The sequence below is a fragment of the Leucopleurus acutus genome (genome assembly GCF_964270905.1).
Source record: "Leucopleurus acutus genome assembly, chromosome: 16".
Classification (NCBI taxonomy): Eukaryota; Metazoa; Chordata; class Mammalia; order Artiodactyla; family Delphinidae; genus Leucopleurus; species Leucopleurus acutus.
Window position 1 is genome coordinate 72238192 of NC_139158.1, and position 24102 is coordinate 72262293.

Consider the following 24102-nt stretch of genomic DNA (forward strand, 5'->3'; position numbering starts at 1 on the left):
TCAGGGAAAATGCCCAGGGCTTCTGACCTTCTGGAAAATTACTGAACTATATTCTAACTATAAAAATCAATCCCTTAAGATCTCAGTAGGTCGGGGGAATAAGCTGTGTAGAAAAGGAAAAGAAGACATTAATTGGGTGGAGGGGGCACTAACATTCGCTAGGCACCTAATCTGTGCTGAGTGCCCCTTCATGCTTTCATTTAATCCTCACAGGAACACTGGTAGGCAGATACTTTTGCCCCCATGTCACAGATGAGGAAACTGAGGCTCAGAAAGGTGAAGCCACTTGCCCAAGGTAGAACTGAGGTCTGGCTCACTCAGAAACTCACGTTCTTTCCTAACCACGGTCCTACCTACTACGTGGCACCTTAGATGGCAGCCTTTATTCTCTGTCTGAGTCTGTTTCTCTCCCTGATGTGGGAATGACAAGGCCTGCTGGCTCCTACAGCTTTCAGAAGGACCTTGACCTTCTCAGGGACGTGAAGCGCTTTGAAAGGTGTAGAGGACCCACTTAGGGCCTGGAGTCACCTATCTCGTTGTCCTCAAGGCTGGCAAACTTGCAGCTCTGGAAGAAGAAGATCCAAGCCTCATTGATGGGGCCCGGTGCGACTCTGGCATGAAGGGACAGAGGAAAATCACTAGGTCCCCTCAGGTTCCCAAAGGAAAAAGAAGGGAGGGAGAGGCGGAGGGAGGGGGAGCTTCAGGGAGTGCCTTGGGGCGTTGCTGTTTTTGGTGACCGCTCAGCTGACGGTTCTCTAAGCTGAGAAACACACGTAACAAACTCTAACCTCCTCTGGCTTAAAATAGAGCTGCGGAACCGAAAATGCCAAGCACAGGGCAGAGTCACCTGCCTGGCAGGGCCAGACAGCTCCTCGTGGCCCCAGTAATACCTCCCCCGCCAGCGGACCCATCTGACAAAGCACCTCTCAGCTTCGTCTCATGAGATGCTCACAACAGTGGGGGCGGGAAGCCAGCGCGCCTCAAACCCACCTTAGAGATTAGGAAAGTGAGATCTGAGAGGCCACTGGAGGGTGATAAAGCCCCCAGCATCTTGCCTGAGGAGGTGGCACCGTGTATCCGAAGGATCGTGACCCTGGGGGGCCAGACGGCCCTGAGTTCAAGTTCTGACTCAGCCGCTGCCTGGCTGTGAGGACTTGGCAAGCGGGGTCTCTTCTCCTCTGCAGCCCGGCTTCCTGCACTGGGGAGTGAGGCTCCTTTAGCAATGTCTGTGAATGTTCCTAATGCAGACAGCGCTCCACAGTCTCTTGCCCCTGCTTCTAGAAAAAGAATTCCTGACATCAGCAGGCAGTCAGTTGTAAAAAGGGAGGAAAAGTGGCTCGGGGCACCTGGAAAGTGACATATGGTGTCTTTTATAATGCAGGAGGTGGGCCTGACCATCACCCCCATTTCTCACATGGGAAAACTAAGGTGCAGAGAAGCAGAAGGCTTCTATCCACAGATACCCAGGGAGGCAGTGGATGAGCTGGAATTTAAACCCAGGCCTCACTGACCCAGCTGTGCTCAGGACCAGGACTCATTAACTGTCCCCGGGGTGGACCCAGCCCTTCCCCTGAGAGCAAGCTCCCTCCACCCCTACTGGCCCCATAAGCTCTGCTCAGGCCCTTCTCGGGCTATAGATCCTTGGTGCCCCACCCGGGCCCACTCTGAGACTGTAGGCCAGGTTTCTGTTCCTCTGGAGTCTGAGCAGGAATCAGAAAATCTAACTTGCTGCCACCATCGCTAAAAATAAAGCTGAGGCAGTAGCACCAGCCACTTGCTTCTGAGCTGCTGAGCTGCCCCCCTCTAGCTTCTCAGGGGAAGAAGGGGTGCAAGGCTCCCCTTACCAGGCACAGGGTCCCAATTCTGCCCGAGAACTGAGTCAGGGCAGGAACTGAGTCTAACATCCCCGTGGACCTGGGCCTTTGCTCTGTTGTGATAGTTGCAAAACTGGCTAACACTTCTAGATGAGTCGTCGGGGCCAGACGGTGCTCTCAGGGCTGCACATTTACCCGCTTATTTAATCCTCACAACCACTGTAGTAGTGCCCTGTTGCTGCTGTAACAAGTTATCACAAACCTAGCGGCTTGAACAACACAAACGTATTACCTTCCAGGTCTGTGGGATGGAGGTCTACACGGGTCACGCTGGGCTAAAATGAAGGCATTGGGAGAACTGCGTTCCTTTCTGGAGGCTCTAGGCAGGAATTTGTTTCCTTGCCTTTTCCAGATTCTAGAAGTCACCTGTGGTCCTTGGCATGTGGCTCCCTTTCTCCATCTTCAAAGCCAGCAGCAACGTCAGGCCAAGTCCTTCTCACCTTGCATCTCTCTGGTTCCCCCTCTTCCGCTTCCCTCTTCCAGTTATAAGAATGCTTGGAATCACACTGGGCCCACCCAGATCATCTGGATAATCTCCCGTCTCAAGGTCAGTCGATTAGCAAACTTAATTCCATCTGCAACCTTAATTCCCCTTTGCCACATAACCTAACATAGTCATAGGTCTCAGGGATAGGATGTGGGCATCTTCAGGGAGGCCATTATTCTGCTGACCACAGCACCTTATGAGATAGGAACTTTCCTAACCCCATTTTAAACTGGGGAAACTGAGGCATCCCAAGTTCACACGACTGGTAAGTGAAAGTAGGATACGCTCCCAGGCAGTGGAGGTGCAGAGTCCACGCTCTACATGCTGATACTGCTGCTTGTTCATCCACAAACGATCACTGGATGTGTGCTCTGTGCTAGGTCCGGTTGCTGGGGACAGGCTGGGGACCAAGATGGGGTCCCTGTCCTCAGGGGGACACATATATGGAACACGAGAATTACAAAGCAGTGGGAGGGATGAGAGATGGCAGGAGCACGGGAAGTCTTCGAGGAGCACAGAGGAGGAACACCTTAGGAGTCAGGAAAGATGTACAACTAAGGGAGAGGTGAGGGATGAATAGGGCGTTAGCCAGCAGCCCCTATCACATAAGGAGGTTGTGAGGATTAAATGCATGAATACATGTAAAGTGCTTCAACCAATGCCTAGCCTCTAGCAGGCATTCAATAAATGTTGGCTGTTGAATGGGCCGGGGAGAGGACTGTTCCAAGCAAAGCAAGAGTTTGCACAAGGAGCTGAAAGTTTAATGGAGCTGGAGCAGAAAAATGCAAAGGGGCTGCAGGAAGAGGGGCTGGTATGGTCACAGGGGGACAAGTGATGCATGTCAAGGCTGCAGCAGAGACCTGGGAAGGTGGGTGTCCCAGAGGGCTGCAGGAGATGCTGCCTGTGCTCTGCCCAGACTCTCCATGAAGGCTCATCCAGGACTCTGAATTGAGTGTCACCTTGGTGCTGGGGGGCAGGGGTAGATTCCTCAGGGAGTGAGGTCAATGGAAGGTGCCCCGAGCGCCCAGCTGTTCAGGCCAAGGACCCCGGGATCATCCTTGAGTCGTCCTCCCCTTCGCCCTCCACACCCAACCCCTCAGCAAGTCCTGTTGCTGTGCACATCTGCGTAACGCTAGCTGTGGTAACGGATGGACCCCAGACGTCAGGGGCTTAATGCCACAGAAGTTAAAATTAGGTGTTCCTTTGGGAGACCCTTTGCAATGTGTCATTGCACCCCAGCTCCTCCCACCCCGTGGCTCTGTCCTCTCCTAAAGACTAGGTGTCCGCATTCAGTCTGCAGTTGGGGAAGACAGGTGGGGGCATGGCGTGTGGGAAGGCTTTACGGGCCAGGCCTGGAGGTGGCACAGGTCACTTCTGCCCTCATTCCATTGTCACATGGACACCCCTAAGCGCGAGGGAGGCTGGGAAATGTGGTGGCCGTGTGTGCCCGGCTCCACCCCCGGCCCCAGCATCTCAGATCCACCCGCTTGTCTCCATCTCCAGGGCAATGCCCCTGATTCCAGGCCACCCTAAGCACGCATTTGGACGACAAGAGGCTCCAAACTGGGACTTCCCGGGCGGTCCAGCAGTTAAGACTCCGCGCTTCCACTGCAGGGGGCCCTGGTTCAGATCTCTGGTTCAGGAACTGAGGTCCCGTATGCCTGGCAGCGTGGCCAAAAAAAAAAAAAAAAAAGTCTCCTAACTGACCTTCACTCTGGGCCACCATCCCTTTCCCACATGACAGCCAGAATGCTTTTGTTTCTAAATGTCAATCAGATTGTTGGTGCTTGTTTTCCTGCTTACAACCTTTCTAGGGTTTTCTTTTTCTTTTTTTTCTCCGCTGCGCCCCGTGGCACGCGGGATCTTAGTTCCCTGGCAGTGGAAGCGCGGAGTCTTAACCACTGGACCTCCAGGGAAGTCCCTCTAGGGTTTTCCATTGTACACTGAAGAATAAACCTTCGGGAGGGCCTGTAAAACCCTGTGCGAAGTGGACTCTCTGTCTTCCTTCCAATCCCCACTCCCACCCTTACTCCCCCAGCACCCCGATTATTGTGGCTCCAGACACACTGGCTTCTCTGCTTAAAGGACCCGCACTTGCTGCCTGGACGCTTCCGCCCCAGTCCGTCCCCAGGGAGGCTTTCTCCCCTCAACCTTAGCTGGCGATCCCCCCCACCCCCGCAAGAAAAGAAGTTTTCCTTCTTTCTCACACTTTTCTTAAATTATCTCTTTGTGTGTTTGCTTTTTAGCCAATCCTCCATCCTAGGATATCAGGTCTATTTACACCAGGAATCTTGTTTGCACCAGTAGGTGCTTTGGTAAATATTTGTTGGATGACTGACCAAACGGAGAAATGAATGACTTGACCAAGGTTACAGGACGAGATAGTGGTGGAGACAGGGCTCCTGCAGACCTGGGCTTTGGGCGCTTTGCTCCCACTGTCGCTATCTGCAGACACCTTAGCCCCGGGGCCCCACCGGGTAAACAAAGGCAGGTGTGCGGGAGGCGGCAGGGAAGGGGCAGCTGCAGGAGCCCTCTCGGCCCTCCTCGCCCCGCCCCGCCGAGGCCCCGCCCCTGGGTACCGCACCCCAGCCGCAAGCAGCCCTGGCTCCTGCCGCGTGGGGCGCGGGCCGGCCGTCGGGGCGCATGGACGGGGCGGCGGCGGGCAGGGTGCCGGGCCGGCGAGCGGGGCCCAGGGCTCAGCGATGAGGAAGCAGAGCGTGCGCACCGCCGCGCTCATCCTGTGCATCCTGTCCTACCTGCTGGTGGGCGCCGCCGTCTTCGACGCGCTCGAGTCCGAGGCGGAGAGCGGCCGCAAGCGGCTGCTGGCCCAGAAGCGGAGCGAGTTGCGGAGGAAGTACGGCTTCTCGACCGAGGATTACCGCGAGCTGGAGCGCCTGGCGCGGCAAGCCGAGCCGCACCGCGCCGGCCGCCAGTGGAAGTTCGCCGGCTCCTTCTACTTCGCCATCACCGTCATCACCACCATCGGTGAGCGGCCCCGGCGCCTCCCCTCAGCGCTCGCTCCATCCCCAGCTGCCCGCGGCGTCCCTGGGTTTGAATCCCACTTCTGCCCCTGTCCAGCTGGGCGACTTTGGACCAGTCATTTCAGCTCGCCGAGCCTCACTCGCCTCCCTCTGTCGAATGGGCTGTCTGTCGTTCCACGCAGGCAAGGCTGGGAGGAGCCAGTAGGTCCCGTTTGCCAAGAGGCTTGGCCCGCAGGAGTGTCAGAAAACGCCCCAGGGGCTGGCAGACGGATGGAATGGGGCCGGAAGCCCAAATGGCTGGAGTTGCTTCCTTGCCTGGCTGCATCACGCTGGCTGTGTGACCTCAGACCACTTGCTTAACCTCTCTGAGCCTCAGTTTTCTCCTCTATAAAATAGGGGTGCTAATAGGCCCTATGTCAAGGCTGTAGTGAGACAGTTATCATTAAGGAGATAATATATGCAGAAAGTTTTAGCACAGGACCTGACACACAGAAAGCACTAAAAAAAAGATTGCTTTTTGTATTATGACACAAAAGAGAATGGGCATCTACTCTGTCTTAGTCCCTGCAGTATGGCCAGTGCCTAGCCGGTAGTAGACACTCAATAAATATTTGTTGAAGGAATGACTGATTACCACCAGCTTTGGACCTCACCCTCGGGGATCCAGAGCACTTTCTCTGCAGTATCTGGACCGCCAGCCGTTGCCATGGCTACTGTCTGGCTGGTACCGGCTGAGCCTAAGCCTGGGGAAGCAGAAAAGGAGAGCAGCAGGTTCTGCAGGGCTCCACGCTGGGTGCCAGCCGCTCCCTAGGCCCCAGCTATGGATGTCCAGGTGTCCCTTTGGGCTTAGACCACCACCCTGCAGTGCCATGGAGGAAGTTCCTCCATAATGCTCTTGCAGGCCAATGTGAGTTTGTGGGTTTAGCAGTGGAGTTAGAAGCCTGAGCTCTGCAATCACATCGACCAGAGTTCTGTTCTCATCTCTGTTGCCTCCTGCCTTCTCTGACAATTGATTGTACCTTTCTGAGCCCTGGTTTCCTCAACTACAAAGTGCAATTGTTGCTACCTCACTGAGTGATTACCAGGTTTAAGTGAGATCAAGTGTGTAAAATGCATAGCACAGGCCTGAGGCTAGATAGCGACTATTAATTAGCAATAATAACAATTCATTATTTGCCAACTGTGGGCCCAGCTCCCGTTCAGCCCTTTTGACCCCTCCTGTCAAAGTGGGCACCCCTGCTTGCCTATCTTGGCCTAGCCTAAGACCCTCCCTGTTACTGTGCCCAGTGGTGTGGGACCCTATCCACCTCCTCTGCCTTCCCCCACATTTTTTGGAGTCCTCCCAGCTGGATATGGCCTCTTCTTCCGACTGCTCCCCTCTGACCTGCATCTGGGAGGGTGGGGGGAAGGGACTGTGAAAACAGCCGTTTTGCCTCTTTTGGCCACCTGGGGGCGCCAGCACTGGCTGTGTGGTCCAGGTTGCATAAGCCAGCCTTGCAGAGAGAGCCAGGCGCCAGAATCTAGGAGCTGAGCTCTGTAAGGACAGAAGGGAGCCACCGAGAAGCTATGGAGGATAGTGGTTAATAGCTCAGCCCTGTGACCTTTGGGCAGCTTCCTCCTTCTGAGCCCAGTTTCCTTATCTGTAAAATGGGGATAATACCATCTCATACAGTCATTGGACAATTAAATAAAATAATCCACGTAGAGTACCTAGCATGTTTAGTTATTACCATTATTCATTTTTCTTTCTGTCAAAACCTGACATACCCCCAAACAGCTAGAAACAGTACCGTCCGGCCTCTTATTCCTAAAGCGGCTCCTCTGTCTCACACTTAGCACCTCCTTCAATCCGGTCTGACTATTATTATTATCATTGATTATTTCTTTCATTTCTTTTTTTAAATAATTTTATTCATTTTTGTTTGCGTTGGGTCTTCGTTGCTGCGTGCGGGCTTTCTCTAGTTGCGGCGAGCGGGGGCTACTCTTTGTTGCGGTGAGTGGGCTTCTCATTGCAGTGGCTTCTCGTTGCAGAGCACGGGCTCTAGGCACATGGGCTTCAGTAGTTGCCGCACGCAGGCTCTGTAGTTGCGGCATGCGGGCCCCAGAGTGCGTGGGCTTCAGTAGTTGTGGCGTGCAGGCTCAGTAGTTGTGGCTCGCGGGTTCTAGAGCTCAGGCTCAGTAGTGGTGGCGCACGGGCTTAGTTGCTCTGCGGCATGTGGGATCTTCCCGGACCAGGGCTCGAACCCGTGTCCCCTGCATTGGCAGGCAGATTCTTAACCATTGCACCACCAGGGAAGTCCCTATCATTGATGATTAAACTTTCATTGAGCCCTTAGTCTGTGTCAGGCTCTGTGCAGGGCATTCACTGGTGACCAGGGACACAGAGAAATGACCAGCATGGTCTCTGGCCTCACGGACCTCACGGTTGTCTAGTGGCAGCAGAGTCCCCCCACCCACCCCGCCGCCAAATAGATAGAGGCAGACTGATAGGGCCATAAAGTAAAAACATGGAAGTGGAGCTATAGATCTTTAAATATATATATATATATATATATATATATATATATATAATATGTATATACACACACACATATATATATGGTTGATATCTCAAATGTTATATATGCACACAGGGTACAAAAGGTATAGGATGAAAAGGAAGTCTCCCTCTCTCCCTGTCCCTCCACCCTTGGATCCCTTCCCTGGATCAAATGCAGTTATCAGTTTTTTGAGGATCCTTCCAAATATCTTCTCCATATATTCCTTTAACACACACACAAACATGTTACAATACATTATATTATACATGCGGTTTTGCCTCTTGCTTTTCTCACTTCATATATTTTGGTGATGTTTTTACATCAGTCCCTGAAGAATTGTGTCCTCTTTTCCATGGCGGACTAGCAGGGCCCCCCAGCCTCAGCACCGGTGACATTTTGGGCTGGCTATTCTTGTTGTGGGGACTGTCCTGTGCACCAAAGGATGCTAAGCGGGACCCTGGCCTGTACCCACTAGATGCCGGTAGCACACAGCCACCACTTCCCAGCTGTGACAACCAAAAATGTCTCCAGACATTGCCAGTTGTGCCCTCGGGGGCAAACTTGCCCCCCGTGGGAACCACAGCCATCGTCTGAATGGCGCTGTGGCTTATTTAACCAGGCTGCTTTTGATGGGACACTTAGGCTGTTTCTCGGTTTTCACTATGACCAACAGTGCTGCAACGACAACTCACATGCATACATCACTTTGCACGTGTATGTATTTCGGAGGACTACCTTCCTCAGTGTGGAACTGCACAGGCCAGAGGTGTATTTACATTTTGGCAGATGGAGCTAATTTGCTACAGGAGGCATATTCTGTTGGGGAAGGGCCACCAGACTTTTCCTGGGTTATGGGACCCTTTGAAAATACCATGAAAGCTTTCGCTTCTCAATCCTGGAAGACACACATATCCACTATTTCCATGGTGATAGCACGGTGTGCCAAGACTCAGGGAAGCCCACTCATGTTTACGTCCCCTACAACGGCTGAGGGGACTCAATGAGGAGCTCCACCCGACTGAAGAGGTGTTTTGTGAGAGCTGGCTTGGAGCAGGATCTGGGAGGGGAAACGTGGACTGGGACAGGGGGAGAAGATCGTGGTGGGGAGGGGACCCATGAGAAAAGGACATACTGGTTGGGGAAACAAAATGGGGCGAGGCTGGAGAGGTGAGGGGGGTCCTGATCATGAAGGAGCTTGGACATCACCTGAGAACTGGGACTTTACCCTGTGGGGATTGGGGAGACACAAAAGATCTTGCTTTTTTTTCTTTCAAGGCACAACTTACAGACATTAAAATTCACTATTTTTCAGCGTACACTTCTGCGGATTTTGCCAAATGAAAACCTGTCTTGTAACTGCAGCCACGATTAAGACATAGAACATTTCCATCATTCCCCAAAATTCTGTCATGCCTTTTTTTTTTTTTTTTGTCTGCACAGCATGTGGATCTTAGTTCCCTGACCAGGGATCAAACTTGCGCTGCCTGCATTGGAAGGGCAGAGTCTTAACCACTGGACCGCCAGGGAAATCCCCTGTCATGCCCTTTTTTAGTTAGTTAACCCCACCTCCAACTCCGAGGACTGGCAACCACAGATCTGTTCTCTGTCCCTATAGTTTTACCAGAATGTTTCCAGAATGTCATTTAAATGGAACCATGCAATAGGTAGCCTTCTGAGCTTGGCTCCTTTGATTCAGCAGAATACATTTGAAACCCATCCTTTGTTGCTGAGGAAACAGTAGTTCATTCCTTCGTATTGCTGAAAAGAATTCCACTGTATGGATGTACCACAGTTGTCTATGCATTCCCCAGATGAGGGACGTTTGGATTGTTTACAATTTGGGTCGATTATGAGTAACCATGCAAGGTTTTAAAGCCGGGGAACGACCTAGTTCGAACTAGCATTTCAAGATGCTCTGCCGGTTATGGGGGATGGGGAGAGAGACCCGGCAGCGGGCGAGAGTGTGAGATGGAGCTGGACCCTCATCAACCCTCCCCTCCTCTCTACCTTCAGGGTACGGTCACGCCGCGCCGGGCACGGACTCGGGCAAGGTCTTCTGCATGTTCTATGCGCTCCTGGGCATCCCCCTGACGCTGGTCACCTTCCAGAGCCTGGGTGAGCGGCTGAACGCGCTGATGCGGCGCCTCCTGCTGGCGGCCAAGCGCTGCCTGGGCCTGCGGCGGCCGCACGTGTCCACCGAGAATATGGTGGTGGCCGGGCTGCTGGTGTGCGCGGCCACCCTGGCCCTCGGGGCCGCCGCCTTCGCGCATTTCGAGGGCTGGACCTTCTTCCACGCCTACTACTACTGCTTCATCACCCTCACCACCATCGGCTTTGGCGACTTCGTGGCGCTGCAGAACGATGAGGCGCTGCAGAGGAAGCCGCCCTACGTGGTCTTCAGCTTCCTCTACATCCTCCTGGGGCTCACGGTCATCGGCGCTTTCCTCAACCTGGTGGTCCTGCGCTTCCTGGCGGCCAGCGCGGACGCGCCCGAGCGTGCTGCCCGCCCGCTCCGCCGGGGGGCGCCCGAGAGCCGAGGCCCCGCCCTACCCCGCCGCCCCGCCCACCCCGCCGGCTCCACCTCCATCTCCTACCGCATCCACCAGCTGGAGTTGCGGGCCCGCGACAATCTGGGCTTCTCGCCCCCCGCGAGCCCTGGGGCTGGAGGCGGCGGCGGCGGCGGCGGCGGCGGCTGCAGGGCAGGCAGGCCCCTGGCCCGGCGTAAGTCCATCTGACAGCCCTACCCTGGCTGGGGGTCGATCCTAGAGCCGGAGGGTCTGGATTCACCTGTCAGTAGACCCTCCCCAGACCTCGGAGAGGGGTGAGGGGCCGTAGCCTCAATGCCGTCCTCTGCCACGAGTAGTTTCTCATTTCCTTCTGTGGCAAGCCCCTCCCTCCTCTCCAAAAATGTATTAAAGTCGCATCATAAGCACAAGCATGACTCTAAACTCGCCCTGTAGGTGCAAACCACTTGTGATCCAAATTGTTTTAGAAGGCGTGGCCACACCCGCCACTGAGGAGAGGCTCGCCACAGGCCCATGTCCCTAGCTAGCCCTGCGGAACGGAAGCAGGTGCCCATTTTTCTGTTGTGTGAAGAGGTGGGCTTTCCGTGTTGTGGGGAAATGCATGACTTCCAACACTGGAATCCTACCAGTGAGGCCAGCTGCTCCCACTACGAGAAGCACAGGGATCGGATGGACTGAAGGGCAACATTTACGGTCCAGCGTGCACCAGTGGGCAAATCTCTGCACTATTTAAATGATTACCCATTCTCTTACTCGGCGCGCAGAGTGGAATTGGCCCCACCCCCAAATCTGATGCTCTTTGTCCTTGGCCAGCCCCACTTTGGGATAAGGGGGGGCCTTGCTGACACCCGTGTCACGGGGACACCTGGACCACAGTCTCTTCTGGGAACTGTGAGACCTGGGTACTGCCAATCGCCCACAGTGTGACCTCGGGGAGTCTCATCCCCTCCCTGGGCCTCAGTTTCCACATCTGTAAAATGACTGGGTTCACCCAGTACCCTGTTCCCTCCTATGCATCTCTGGGAGGGTTCCTGGGCCAGGCCCCAGCCCCATAAGGAGACGTTAACAAAGCTGACATCCCGGAGCACTCAGATCCTTAAAACTAAGGGCCTTTAGTGGCCCAGAGAGAAGTGCGTCGACACACAGCAGAGCAAGCCACGTTAGAAAAGCCAAAAACTTTAATTTTCAACATGAGCTACATGGTCATGAACACAATGCAACGTGACCCGCTCCAACCCAGGGGCCCAGGAAACCCTCCCTCCCCAAAAGCCTGAGGGGCTCCTGCTGCCAAAGAGGGAAGGGGGGGAAAGGTGAGTGAGTGGAGAGTGGGCCTGAGGACCAGGGGTCCTGCCTTCCTGCCACCCCTCAGGAGGCAGTGGTAGAGTGAAAGGGCTCCAGAGGTGATGCCTGAGGCCCCGTGTTCAAGTCTCCACTTTGCCCTCACAGAAGCTATGCGTCAAACGGGCACAGTCAGTGCCTCCCCGTCAGGGTTTGTGAGTCAGATGAGCTCATGGACATGAACGTTTCCCGTCCACTCAAGAGATGCTGCTATGCAGACACAGAGCCTCCCCGAGCCCAAAGGAGTCATTACAGGGCAACGGGGGATGGAGGTGGGGCACCCCAGTCCCCTGGGCCTGGCACAGGGCTGCTGCTCAATAAATAAATGCAGGTGGCCTTGCCTGACGCAACAGCCGTGCTCCAAGGGCAGCGGGGCTCAGAGGTGCCTCTGAACGCTGAGGTGTGCCCGTGAGCTCCTGATATAAGGAGTCGGATGGCAGATCAGCTTGTAAAGTGCATGACCTCAACTCTGCTTCACCCCACGTTGAAGAAAGAGCTCTGAACTATTGGAGAACTGAGTTCTCATCCAGGCTCAGCCACCAGCTCACAGTGGGACCTTAGCAGGTGCCTCCCCCTCCCAGGGCCTCAGCTTCCTCGTCTGTAAAATGGGGCTGATAACGCAGGTGCCCACCGACTGCCCAGGGGCTCTTGTGAGGTTACACGCAAGGTAAAAGCACTTTGAAAACAAAAGAAGTTTGAAAAGCACTACAGGAAGATCAGCTGTTATTATATCTGAAGGTCTGGTGAGGATTTCCCTAAGATGAAGTGTACCACAGCCAGCTCACTCCCGCAGCCCCAGGGAGGAACCAGTGTCTTGCCTCCCTCAGGTTGGTCTCGGAGGGGTTGTGGCCCCTTGGCGGGAGTCCCCACTTAGACATCAAGGCCTGGACCAAATCCTGCACAGCCTCAGTTAGTCAGGCCCGAACCCCAGGAGAGCGAGGTCTCTATGGCAACCCTTTCCTCCAAACCCGGGGCCAGAAAAGTTATTGGCCCATCAAGATGGAACCAAGCAGGGTTGGGTGGCCCAGGGCTTAAAGGTCACAAATACTTACCATGGCAGATGTGCCCTGGAGCGGCGGTCTTCTGTCCCACAAAGGAGGGACAGTGGAGCCCTGGTTTTGGCTCACTTGCTGAGGGGCCTCATCTGGGGCAAGTCACTTACTGACTCTGAGCCTCAGTTTCCTCCCCTCTCAGATGGGCTACAGTTGGCACTGCCCATCTCTCCAAGGCCCCCGGGAGAAGGACACAGAGAGAGCGGGGGAAATACTGTGGGAAATGGTGGCTCCAGCTCAGCCTCTGGTGGGAAGAGGAGGCCCCGGCTGGGGGTGTCATAAACTCACGGGTGACCCCAGAGGCCTGGGATCTCTTTGTAAAATGGAAATGATTTCACCAATGGTCCCAAAGCCCCTTTCGCTTTAGTGCGACAGGCAGATTCTGGAGAAGGAAAGTGGAGATGACTCCTTCCCACCATACCCCTGCATGTGACCTTTGGCCCAAGGATTGAAAAAAGAATTGTCCCCTGGAGACCCCAGCCCCCCGACTCCTAATCCCCCCAACTCCACCCTCTCTGCTCTTCTCCAGATGGGGGAATTTGAGCTGGCAAAGGATCAGACAGGAGCAGGCTTGAAGGTTCCCCAAAGCTAATGATGAGAATAGTCACCCCTCCCCAAACCCCCATCCCCTGGTGAGGACAGACGGTGGTTCCCACGCCAAATGGTCGGGGCCCCTTGGAAGGTGGCCATGTGCTCACAACGATGATACAAAGAAAGAGGGCTCCAGCCCTCACCCCAGCCCACCCCTCCAGGAGGTGAGCTGAGAATTCACAGAACAAACAAGAAAGTCATTGAGGGGGGCCCTCGGTGACCACCCTCTGGATGTTATTGCTTTGGAGCACGCTCTCTCTCTTTATAAAGGCTGTGCAGACACCCGAGGGCAGGATCACGCTGGGGCGCACAGACCACACCCCCTCCCCTCTGGTTGAAACAGCCAGGCTCCGCCCTGTCTTTGAAAAGCTACCCCTGAACTACCAGAGCAGTGACAGCTGGAGAGAGAAGGCGCTCTCCTGGCTCAAAATATTACGAATGGTGAGTAATAAACGAACGGCAGAAAAATCACACTGGTTTAAAAAAAACACACGGGGGAGGCGCTGATTCTGGGCCTCCAGAGCCGGCTGCCTCCTGCCCCAGCCTTGGGATTCCAGCCACCACAATCCCAGGAAGGTCTGAAGGCCTCCTGGATCAAAGGGGACCTCCATCTCCCCTTCCCAGAGCATGGGGGCGCTATACCTCCTCCAGAATTTTAAAGGGTGCCCAGGGCTCAAACAGGCTGAGGGGAGGGGGGGCTCCAGGTGGAAGGAATCACCTGGTCAACAGCCTAGAGGGGGACTGGGAGGAAGGTGGGTCTCAACACAGCCGGGCATCCCCAGTGGGAAATGACCTCCTCTGATGGAGCCCAGGTCCCCTCTGCCAAGGCTCACAGCCTCAGGAGTGCTTCCTAAATAAAATCAGTACCAAGGGTAATAAATCAGAACGTCTGAGTATCATGGGCAGCTCTGGCTACAACCCTACATGGGGAGGGGGAGGAAGGAGGGGGAGAAGGGAGAGGGGAGGGGGAGAAGGGGGAGGGGAGGGGGAGAAGGGGGAGGGGAGGGGAAGGGGAGGGGTGGAGGGGAGGGGAGGGGAGGAGAGGGGAGGGGAGGGGGAGGGGGAGGGGGAGGGAGGGGAGGGGAGAAGGGGGAGGGGAGGGGAGGGGAGAAGGGGGAGGGGAGGGGAGAAGGGGGAGGGGAGGGGAGAAGGGGGAGGGGAGGGGAGAAGGGGGAGGGGAGGGGAGAAGGGGGAGGGGAGGGGAGAAGGGGGAGGGGAGGGGAGAAGGGGGAGGGGAGGGGAGAAGGGGGAGGGGAGGGGAGAAGGGGGAGGGGAGGGGAGAAGGGGGAGGGGAGGGGAGAAGGGGGAGGGGAGGGGAGAAGGGGGAGGGGAGGGGAGGGAGAAGAGGGGAGGAGGAAGGGGGGCAGCGGGGGTGGGGGGCGGCCTCCCGTGTGAACCAGGCTCCAGATCGAGGCCCAGGCCAGGCCATCGAGGAGGGAAAGGCCGTCTCCTGGAATGCACTCCATCTCCTCTCGCCCCGTCTGGGGACTCTGTAAGGACTCTATGTGAGTGAGCTAAGAGCAGGCACAGGGCCTGGCACGCTAACCCTACCCGGCTAACCAGGACTATGCCCTACACAGCAGGACTGGGTAATGAGGGGGGTATGGGGAGTGGGCGGCTGGGCGAAGGTGGCAGAAATGTGCTTCTAGAGAGGGGGGCCAGCCTGCGTCCTCCCCAGCATGCAAAAGGGCTTGTGAAGGCCCCGGGGAGGGCCCCAGGCCTGCTCGAGAAGGAATCTCCCGATTCTCACACTCATGCCTCTCCTCACTCTCTTTCTCTCCTTGAGCCAAGGTCACTGAGGCCGGGGCAGTGGGTTCTGCCCTTAGTACAGGATGGTTTGTTTAAAAAGACTAAAATTGGGGAGCTCTGTTGCCTCCCCAGACCCTTAGCCTGGAGGCAGAGGGCCAGACAAGATAACCTTTGACCTCAGCCAGCAAGGAGGGATTCTCCTACTTGGGAAACCCTCGCCTGGGCACCACCAGTCCCAAGCCCAGCTTTCCTCAGACTCCCTCTCCAATCCCACATCCCCAAAATTCAGAGACGGTGAGCTCTCTGGAGCTGGGGTTCTCAAAAATCGGGGTCCCACAGCTCCTCTGCTAAAACACAGGCGACAAGAGTTCTGTCCAGTCCACTAACGGTTTGCAAACTAGGTTGTTGCAATCCCACAGAGGCAGGTACCCTGGGGGTCTGTGCCAGGCCCAGGGCACCCCTCCTATCCTCTGGTCCCTGAAGGACCCCAAGTGCTAGAGCCACCATAAGAGGGGCAGGCAGGGGACAGACAGATGGACTCGAACAGGCTGCGGCAAAGCTCCTTCCACGGGCAGGTGGAGGGAGGCCTGAGCTCCTCTTCAAGTCAGGGGCTTGGGGCCCCCCGGAGCTGGCTCCGGATCCTTGCAAAGCTGCCCCATAGGCTCTGGGGCAGGAGTAGCTGCCTGAACCCGGTGCCGCAGGAAAGACACTTGCTGGTAATTGGCACCATGGAGATGGCCGCTGGGTTCTGGACTTGGCTCCGGGCAGCGAGCTTCCAAGGAGGCAAAAAGGGGGAGCGGTCGGACAGTGTCTGGGGCAGGAGGATGGTTTGCTCTGCCACCTCGGTCTTTCCTTTCTCCGGATTGCAGCCACATCCACCAGGTCAAGAACCAGCCAAGTCAAAAGTGCAGCCAATCCCATCGGGAGAGGGAAGGTCTCAGGGGATAGGAGGAAAAGAAGGGGTGAGGAGGGGCCCTGAGGGGGCAGGTCTCCCCGTTCTGCTTCCCCGCTGTGGGGGGAGAACCCCATCCTCCTCTGTTCAATGTGCCCCTGGGCCTGGGGTCCCAGGTCGGGGCTGGGCGGTCTCCAGACCATCTTGGGGAGCCCCTCCCCCTCCCCGGCACTAAGATCGCTCGCCGCAGGGCCCCACGGCGCTCTCAAGGGACAGCTGGGACGCCTGCCGGAGCAGGGGGCCCGCAGCGGGGTCCACCATGGAGGAGGCGGGGAAGAGCTTGTACCAGCCCGCGGCCAGGGTGCTCAAGTCCAGCTCCTCCAGCAGCACGCGGGCCACGCCCATGAACTGCTTCCGCTCCATCCGCCCGTAGTTCCCCCACACGATCACCTGCGGGGCAAGAGACACAGCGGTTCAAATCCTGTCAGTGCTACTCACGGGCCCAGAAGCAGAACCTGGGGTCACCCCACGCCCCATTCGTCTCTGAGTCCAGGGAATTCTACCGTCTAAAATGGCTCGAGTCCCACCATATTCTCCCGGCTCCAGTGCCACCATTATTGGTCCCTGGATGACTGGCGTCCGGCCTCTGGTCTTGCCATTTCTTTCCATCCTCCACCCGCCCCGTCTCTGAGCCCAAGCCTTGAGGGCTGACCCTACATTATGAGTGTCCTACCTGCCACCCCACCCCCCAAAAGGCCCTCTGCTTCCAGATCCTCGGAAACAAAGTTTTAAAAAGTGGCTAGTGGGACTGCTGCATGTAAATCAATGAAATTAGAACGCTCTCTCACACCACAAACAAAAATAAACTCAAAATGGTTTAAAGACCTAAGTGTAAGACATGACACCACAAAACCCCTAGAAAAGAACTTAGGTAAAACATTCTCTGACATAAATCGTAGCGATATTTTCTTAGATCAGTCTCTCAAGGCAAGAGAAATAAAAGCAAAAATAAACAAATGGGACCTAATCAAACTTAAAAGCTTTTGTACAGCAAAGGAAACCATCAAAAAAACAAAAAGGCAATCTACAGAAATCTAGAAAATACTTGCAAATGACATGACCGACAAGGAGTTAATATCCAAAATACATAAACAGTTCATACAACTCAATATTGAAAAAAACAACCCAATCAAAAAATGGGCAGAAGACCCAAATACACTATTTTTTTTTCCAAAGAAGACATACAGATGGCCAATAGGCACATGAAAAGATGCTCATCCCTAATTATTAGAAAAATTCAAAACTACAATTACCTACACTGGTCAGAGCTATTACCTTACGCTGGTCAGAATGGCTATCATCAAAAAGTCTACAAATAATAAATGTGGGCTTCCCTGGTGGCACAATGGTTAAGAATCCGCCTGCCAATGCAGGGGACACGGGTTCGAGCCCTGGTCCGGGAAGATCCCACATGCCGCGGAGCAACTAAGCCCGTGCGCCACAACTACTGAGCCTGCGCTCTAGAGCCTGTGAGCCACAACTACTGAAGCCCGCGCGCCTAGAACCCGTGCTCTGCAACAAGAGAAGCCACCGCAATGAGGAGCCCGTGCACCGCAACGAAGAGCAGCCTCCACTCGCCGCAACCAGAGAGAAGCCCACGTGCAGCAACGAAGACTCAATGCAGCCAAAAATAAATAAAATAAATTATATATATATAAAATAATAATAATAATAAATGCTGGAGAGGGTGTGGAGAAAAGGGAACCCGTCTACACTGTTGGTGGGAATGTAAATTGTTGCAGCCACTATGGAGAACAGTACAGAGGTTCCTTAAAAAACTAAAAATAGAGCTACCATACGATCTAGCAATCCCACTCTTGGGTGTATATATCCAGAAAAGATGAAAACTCTAGTTTGAAAAGACACATGCACCCCCAATGTTCATAGAAGCTTTATTTACGATGGTCAAGACGTGGAAACAACCCAAGGGCCCATCAACAGACAATTGGCTTAAGAAGATGTGCACACACACACACACACACACACACACACACAATGGAATGTTACTCAGCCATAAAAAAGAATGAAATATTGCCATTTGCAGCAACATGGATGGACCTAGAGAATATTATACTTAGTGAAGTGAATCAAAGACAAATACTATATGATATCACTTATATGGGGAATCTAAAATATGACACAAATGAACTTATCTACAAAACAGAAATAGACTCACAGACATAGAGAACAAATTTATGGTTACCAAAGGGGAGAGGGAGGGAGGAAGGGATAAATTAGGAGTATGGGATTAACAGATACAAACTACTATATATAAAATAGATAAGCAACAAGAATACTCAATATCATATAATAACCTATAGTAGAATATAATCTGAAAAAAATAACTGAATCACTTTGCTATACACTTGAAATTGACACAATATTGTAAGTCAACTCTACTTCAATTTAAAAAAAAGTGGCTGCTACGTGTATAGTGTACATGGTAGCCTCCTTCCTTTTTTCCAACAGACTCTTTCTGCAGCGCCTTCCTCATTTCTTGGTCAACCTCCTCTCTTAGAGTGGCCAGGTGGATGGTCTGTGGCTACAGGACCCTCATTTGCTCTCCGGCACCTCAGGTTCTAACTCTGCCCCTCTCCAAAGGTGGGCTGGCTTATCACGCATAGAGCCTGTTGTCTTAATGCACATGCTTTAGGGTCAGACACGCGCAGGTTCTAATCCCAGTGCTGGCTGGGTGGTTTGGGGCAAAGTCGTTTGTTTAACCTCACAGAGTCTCAGAGTTCTTGTTTGTAAATGGAATCACCTGCACTCAGCTTACCTGGCAAGCGAGGATCACAGGAGATAATGGATGTGAAAGCTCGCTGTAAGCTGTAAGACGTTCTTCAAGCATGCAGGGTAATATGCAAACGACATGGGCCACTGCTATTGGTTACCGCATGTCAGGAACCGTTCTAAGGCTAAACCAGCCTTAGATTCAACCTTCCCAACAACCCTACAAAAAAGGATTCCGATTTCACAGCTGTTTAAACTGGGGCTCAGGGAGGATGAATCATTTGTCCGAGGTCACTCAACTAAGTCTTCAACACCCCTTAGGCAGCTGATCAGAAGCTCATGTCTGGTGTGTGGATGGGTCTGTTTCCACTGGTGTTATGGGCTGAACTGTGTTCGCTCAAATTCATGTTGAAGCCCTAACCCCATAATGTGACTGTATTTGGAGACTGGTCCTTTAAGAAGGTGATTACATTAAAATGAGGCCGTTAGGGTGGTTGTGGTTTTAACTGGTGTTGTTATAAGAACAGGAGATTAGGACACACAGCTAGACACCAGGAATGTCTGCATGTAGAAAAAAGACCATGTGAGCACACAGCAAGAAGGTGGCCGTCTGCAGCCCAAGGAGGCCTCAGGAAACATAACCTGTGACACCTTGACCTTGGACTTCTGGCCTCCAGAGCTGTAAGAAATACATTTCTGTTGCTTAAGCCCCCCAGTCTATGGTACTTTGTTATGGCAGCCTTAGCAGACTAATACAACTGGCATTCCTCAATTGCAGTGGGCCTGTCCTGCTCTGACATTAGTCAGAAGGCTCAGTAGCAAGGACCCCATGTCAGATTTCTGTTTCCCCACTCCCTCCGCATCCCAGATAGGGATGTGCTCTGGAGCTTCTCCAAAGATGCTCAGGCCAAAATGCACAAACCTTTGTCCAGTGGACCAGATGTGGGCCCCAGATGGTCTTCTGGTTGTTTCAAATTGTCTCTGAGTGTCTTTAGACCGGAAGGGTTTTTTCCAAACTTTTTTGACCAGTATATACAGCAAGACAGTCATTTATATCATCACCCAGTAAACACATGGGATTCATAATTGAAGCAAGGGCTCCACCAAATAAGACTTATCTTACTAAGACTTACCTTTCCTAGTCCTATTTCCTATTTCTTTCCTATTTCCTATTCCATTCCATTAAAAAAAAATACTTGTTGAGACCCACTAAATTGATTTCACAACTCACTGATGGGTCTCAACCCACAGGTTGGAAGACTAGGTCCTAGACAGGACCTGGGCTTCCCAGTTTGGCAAAAGTCCCACTGTCTTGGCGACTTGTAACACCTTGGCCCTACCCTTGTTTGCTCTGCCTGCCCAGGTTAGGAGCAAGAAATTGAGGTATAAGCTAGAGGCGCCCAAACAGCGGCCCTGAGAGGGCAGGTGTATGGCTCTTGCAGGCATCCAACCCGGGCCTTGCCGGCCCCATGATGGGCAGCTTTTTCTGGCTCCCAGATCCTCCTAAAAGCCACGGAGCCGAAGACCTCTCTGGATCCTCCAAAGGCTCTCAGTCTATTGCCACTGTGCTCCATGCCAAGCCCCTGGCCTCCAGAGGCTGGTGGTGGTGGTGGTGGTGGTGATGGTGATGATGATGATGATGTTAACGGCAGCCACTTGTAGAGCCAAACTTGCAAATACTCTGCTTGCACAAAGCACACATTCCACTCTCACAGTAACATTATCAGTGGGTACTGTTAGTATCCGCATTTTACAGATGAAGAAGCTGAGGTTCAGAAAGGAACTTGTTCAAAGTCGCACACCAAGTTGTGGTGCTCAGATTAGCCACAGTGCTCTACTTCCTCCAGATGAAGCCCTGCAGGGAGCCCCCCACCCCCAAGAAGGGCCTCCTTCTCCCTCTGATACTGCACCCCGACCTACCCCCGAGCCCCTCACCTGCAAGACTTTGCCCTGGGGACTCTCTGGAAACAGCAGCACCTGGTTATACAGCGGGTCCAGCGACTTGCGAGCGACTTTGGTCTTCTTCTTGGCAATGCAGACGCCGTTCTCTAGCAGGTAGGCTTTGATGTAGGCCGCTGGGGACAGAGGCCAGCAGGATGAGTTCTAGCCTGAGCCCCACATGGTGGGCGAAGGGCACAGCAGAGGGACCCGCTGCTGGGGATCAGAGTCCCCCCAGGGGGTCTGCAGAAGAGGCAACAGGGGCAGGTGGGGGTAGGTGGTGGGGTGCAGCCAGGGTTAGCTGGGGCCTACTCGGCCCCCTCGGGTGGTCCTGCCTGCCTCCCCTTTCCTTTGCTCACCCTTTCCCTCTCTCAGTCCCTGGCTTGCTCACCCTTCCCGGGCTTATATATTCATGGTTGATCCATTCACTCAGATGTTTGCTGAGCACCCACGGTATTCCATGAGCCCTACCAGGCGCTAGCGTAGAACCATAAACAGGAAAGACAGTCCCTGGCCCCCAGGAGCTCAGTCCAGTCGGGGAGGCTGACAAGGTCAATGGACAATTTCAATTGGGTCTCCAGAAAAAATCCTAAATCACCAGTTACACAAGAGTCACTCGCTTTGGGACTGAGGGATCCCTCAGAGCTGGACCCAGTTTTCTCTCTTCTAGACCCAGACAGCCCTCAGGACATCCCCCCGACCTCCACCCCCGACCCTGCAGACGGGAGGGCAGCCTCCACACCTGGCAGTGTCTTGGAGCCGGGCTTGGCCGTCAGTCCCCGAGCCTGGATGATGTCCACTTCAAGCTGACCGTTCCGCTCCTGCAAGCCGATCTCCACATCCCCTGCAACAGGCCCCAAGAGCTGAGACTGGGAAGTGGCTTGGGAGCTCCGTCAAGGACTCAGCTCCTCCTCTCCGCTGAGGGATGAGATCCCTTCCCCCTGCTCCCAGCCCCAAACAAGACCAGAACAACTCCCACACCAAGCGCCCGGGCTCTGCGGAGCGCCTGGCAGGTATGAGCTGGGCTCCAAGCTGGGTACTCAGCAGATGGAGGCAAGGCAGAGGGGAAGGAGGGAGGGACACGGGGCTTCTGGTGGGGACCCCCCCCCCCAACATTTGGAACAGGTCTTGGGACACTCACCCATCGGCGTGGTGGCCAGGGTCTGGCGGCCCACAAACTGTGCTGGCCCCATGCTGCCCAGGAAGTCACTGAACTGGGCGTCCGATGCCAGGCAAACTCCCCCATAGTTAAGGCTGCAAGAAGAAAGAATGAGACAAAAGCAGACGTTCCCAGGGGCCGACTGAGGACTCTGATGACTCAGGCAATCAGCTCCAGAATGGCCCTCATTCCACAGTGATTCTGTCCACATCCATCACCCAGCCTCAGGCAGACCGCTGTCCTATCTCTGCCTCCTTTCTACTTTAATAGCCCTGAAATCTCAGCTCTGACTCCAAAATTCCAGGGCTTAGCTTCTGTGTCCTGTACCTTTCCCTGTCCTACCTCTCCTCGCCGAGCCTCAGGTTCCCCCTCCATGAAATGGGTATGGTGACACCCGCCTCTCGGGGTGGCTGTAGGATTCACGGGAGATGATGTCTGTCAATGCCTGGCTCTATGGGTGAGAGCTGCGATACTCAAGGTGTGGTCCAGACACCAGCAGCGTCACCCGGGAGCTAATTAGAAAGGGAATTGAGGCCCACTCCACTCCCCTGCTGCTGAATCAGCGACTGGCTTTTAACACAAGCCCCAGAAGACTTGTTTGCACTGGACAGTTTGAGATGCACGGCGCCAGTGGCTCAGCCTCCAAGGTTCGCACTTGCTCTTGCCATAGAGCTGCCCAATGTCCACTCGCCTTCCTTTGGGAACAAGACCTCAAATCTCCTTTGGGGAGCCCCTTCCCCCAAGGCATTGATTCGCATGGAGCAGAGCAGACCTGGTTCCAGAGGCTGGCGTAGGCTCAGCCTAGCCAATCAAGCCGTTCCTTCCTTAGCCAGTGACTGGCTCAGGGTTGGGCGTGTGGCCCAATGCAGTTCACAAGAATCTGCCCAGGAAGATTTCTTCGAACTGTAGGAAGTGAGAAGCTCTCTCTTCCCATCAGATTTGAGCCCGAGACGGAAACCTGGAGCCTCTGGCAGCTCTCTCGCTGCCGTCTGGAGCCCATGAAGGAAGACATCACACAGGTGGCACTGCGTGACCTCCTGGATCAAACTCTGCCTGAAGCAAGAGATATTTTGTTGTTGTTGTTACGTAAGTCAACAACAACAACAATTATTATTATATTATTTTGCTGAAACCAAGTTTAGTTTTTTCCTTCCCATCTCCTAGGTCTGTTGTATGTAATGAGATCAGGCACTAAGTACCATGCCTGATGTACCCCTATTACCTTTAGGAGCAAAGCATTCTCATAGGAACCTTGCCACAAACAAAGGAGGATGGTTTTGTTTTGTTTTGTTTTTATTTTATCAGCATTATTCAGATGAGGAAGCAGGTTCAGGCCAACCTAAAGCCAGAACTCACAGGGCAGACTCAACACTTGGACACTCAACACTCAACACTAAGGCCAACCGCAGGTGACTTTCCACCTGGGCGTGTTCCAAGAGTAACAGCTAACTTTTAATAAACACGTACCGTGAGCTGGGTTTCACAGCAGCAGCCAGGGGCTTTTTGAACAGGAAGGGGAGCCTGCCTTGGGCCTCAAGGGCACTGTACACTTTGTTCCCCAGCCTGAGAGCAGCTGCCACCCTGCCCCCAGCTTCCTTCTCAGGGAACCTGCTGAGCTCTCGGCTTCTGGGGTCTCTGGTTCCACTCCGAGGGTGCCCCCTTCTGCTTCCAAACCACTCTGCTAGTCTACCTTTGCCCCAGTTCTTCAGAGAGAACAATTCACTCATGGTCTCCTCTGCCTGTACCCAGCTCTTCACACCCTAGACATGCTCGTTGGTGCCTGAACCACAGCTGCCTGCCTTTACACCTCCTTGCTAATTCACAGAACCTCACAGTTGGCAAAGGATATACCTGCTGGCTCTGCAAACAGTTACAGGAAGGTGTCCTCCAAGCCAGCAGACTCCCTATTTCATAGATTGGAAGACTGAGGCCAGGAGTGAGAAAGACACCTGTTCGAGGGCTATATGATGGCAGTGCCTGCTACCATACAAGGCCACTGCCCAACTCATGTCACCCAAGACTATTTGGCCTTTATGTATAAAATTCCAAGCAAGCTGGGGGAAGAAACAAGAGAAGACTCCGTGCACAAACAACTTACCATTCTGCTGAGCAAACAAACATATTGCCCCCCAAAGAAACAACTAAAAAAGACTACTGTCTTCTCATGAGGCACGACCGGTCCTCTA

General features: G+C 53.9%; 2 protein-coding genes across 3 annotated transcripts in view; one reads left to right on the top strand and one right to left on the bottom strand.

Annotated features, from left to right (window-relative positions):
- Positions 1 to 5063: 5063 nt before the first annotated feature.
- On the top strand, positions 5064 to 10617 carry KCNK15 (potassium two pore domain channel subfamily K member 15; the record flags this gene model as incomplete). The annotated part of the gene is made up of 2 exons (XM_082856897.1): positions 5064 to 5346; positions 9896 to 10617. 2 exons carry the CDS (start codon positions 5064 to 5066, stop codon positions 10615 to 10617), a joined length of 1005 nt encoding a protein of 334 aa, XP_082713023.1.
- A 5643-nt stretch (positions 10618 to 16260) lies between these two features.
- The window catches only part of RIMS4 (regulating synaptic membrane exocytosis 4), a gene marked incomplete at both ends in the record, with an annotated part of 61456 nt that continues 53614 nt past the window's right edge, over positions 16261 to 24102 (bottom strand). For both annotated transcript variants that reach the window (XM_082856680.1, XM_082856679.1), the window contains 4 exons: positions 16261 to 16479; positions 20755 to 20894; positions 21500 to 21601; positions 21899 to 22011. In XM_082856680.1, coding sequence (XP_082712806.1) covers positions 16261 to 16479; positions 20755 to 20894; positions 21500 to 21601; positions 21899 to 22011 — 574 coding nt within the window. The remainder of the gene's footprint in view (positions 16480 to 20754; positions 20895 to 21499; positions 21602 to 21898; positions 22012 to 24102) is intronic.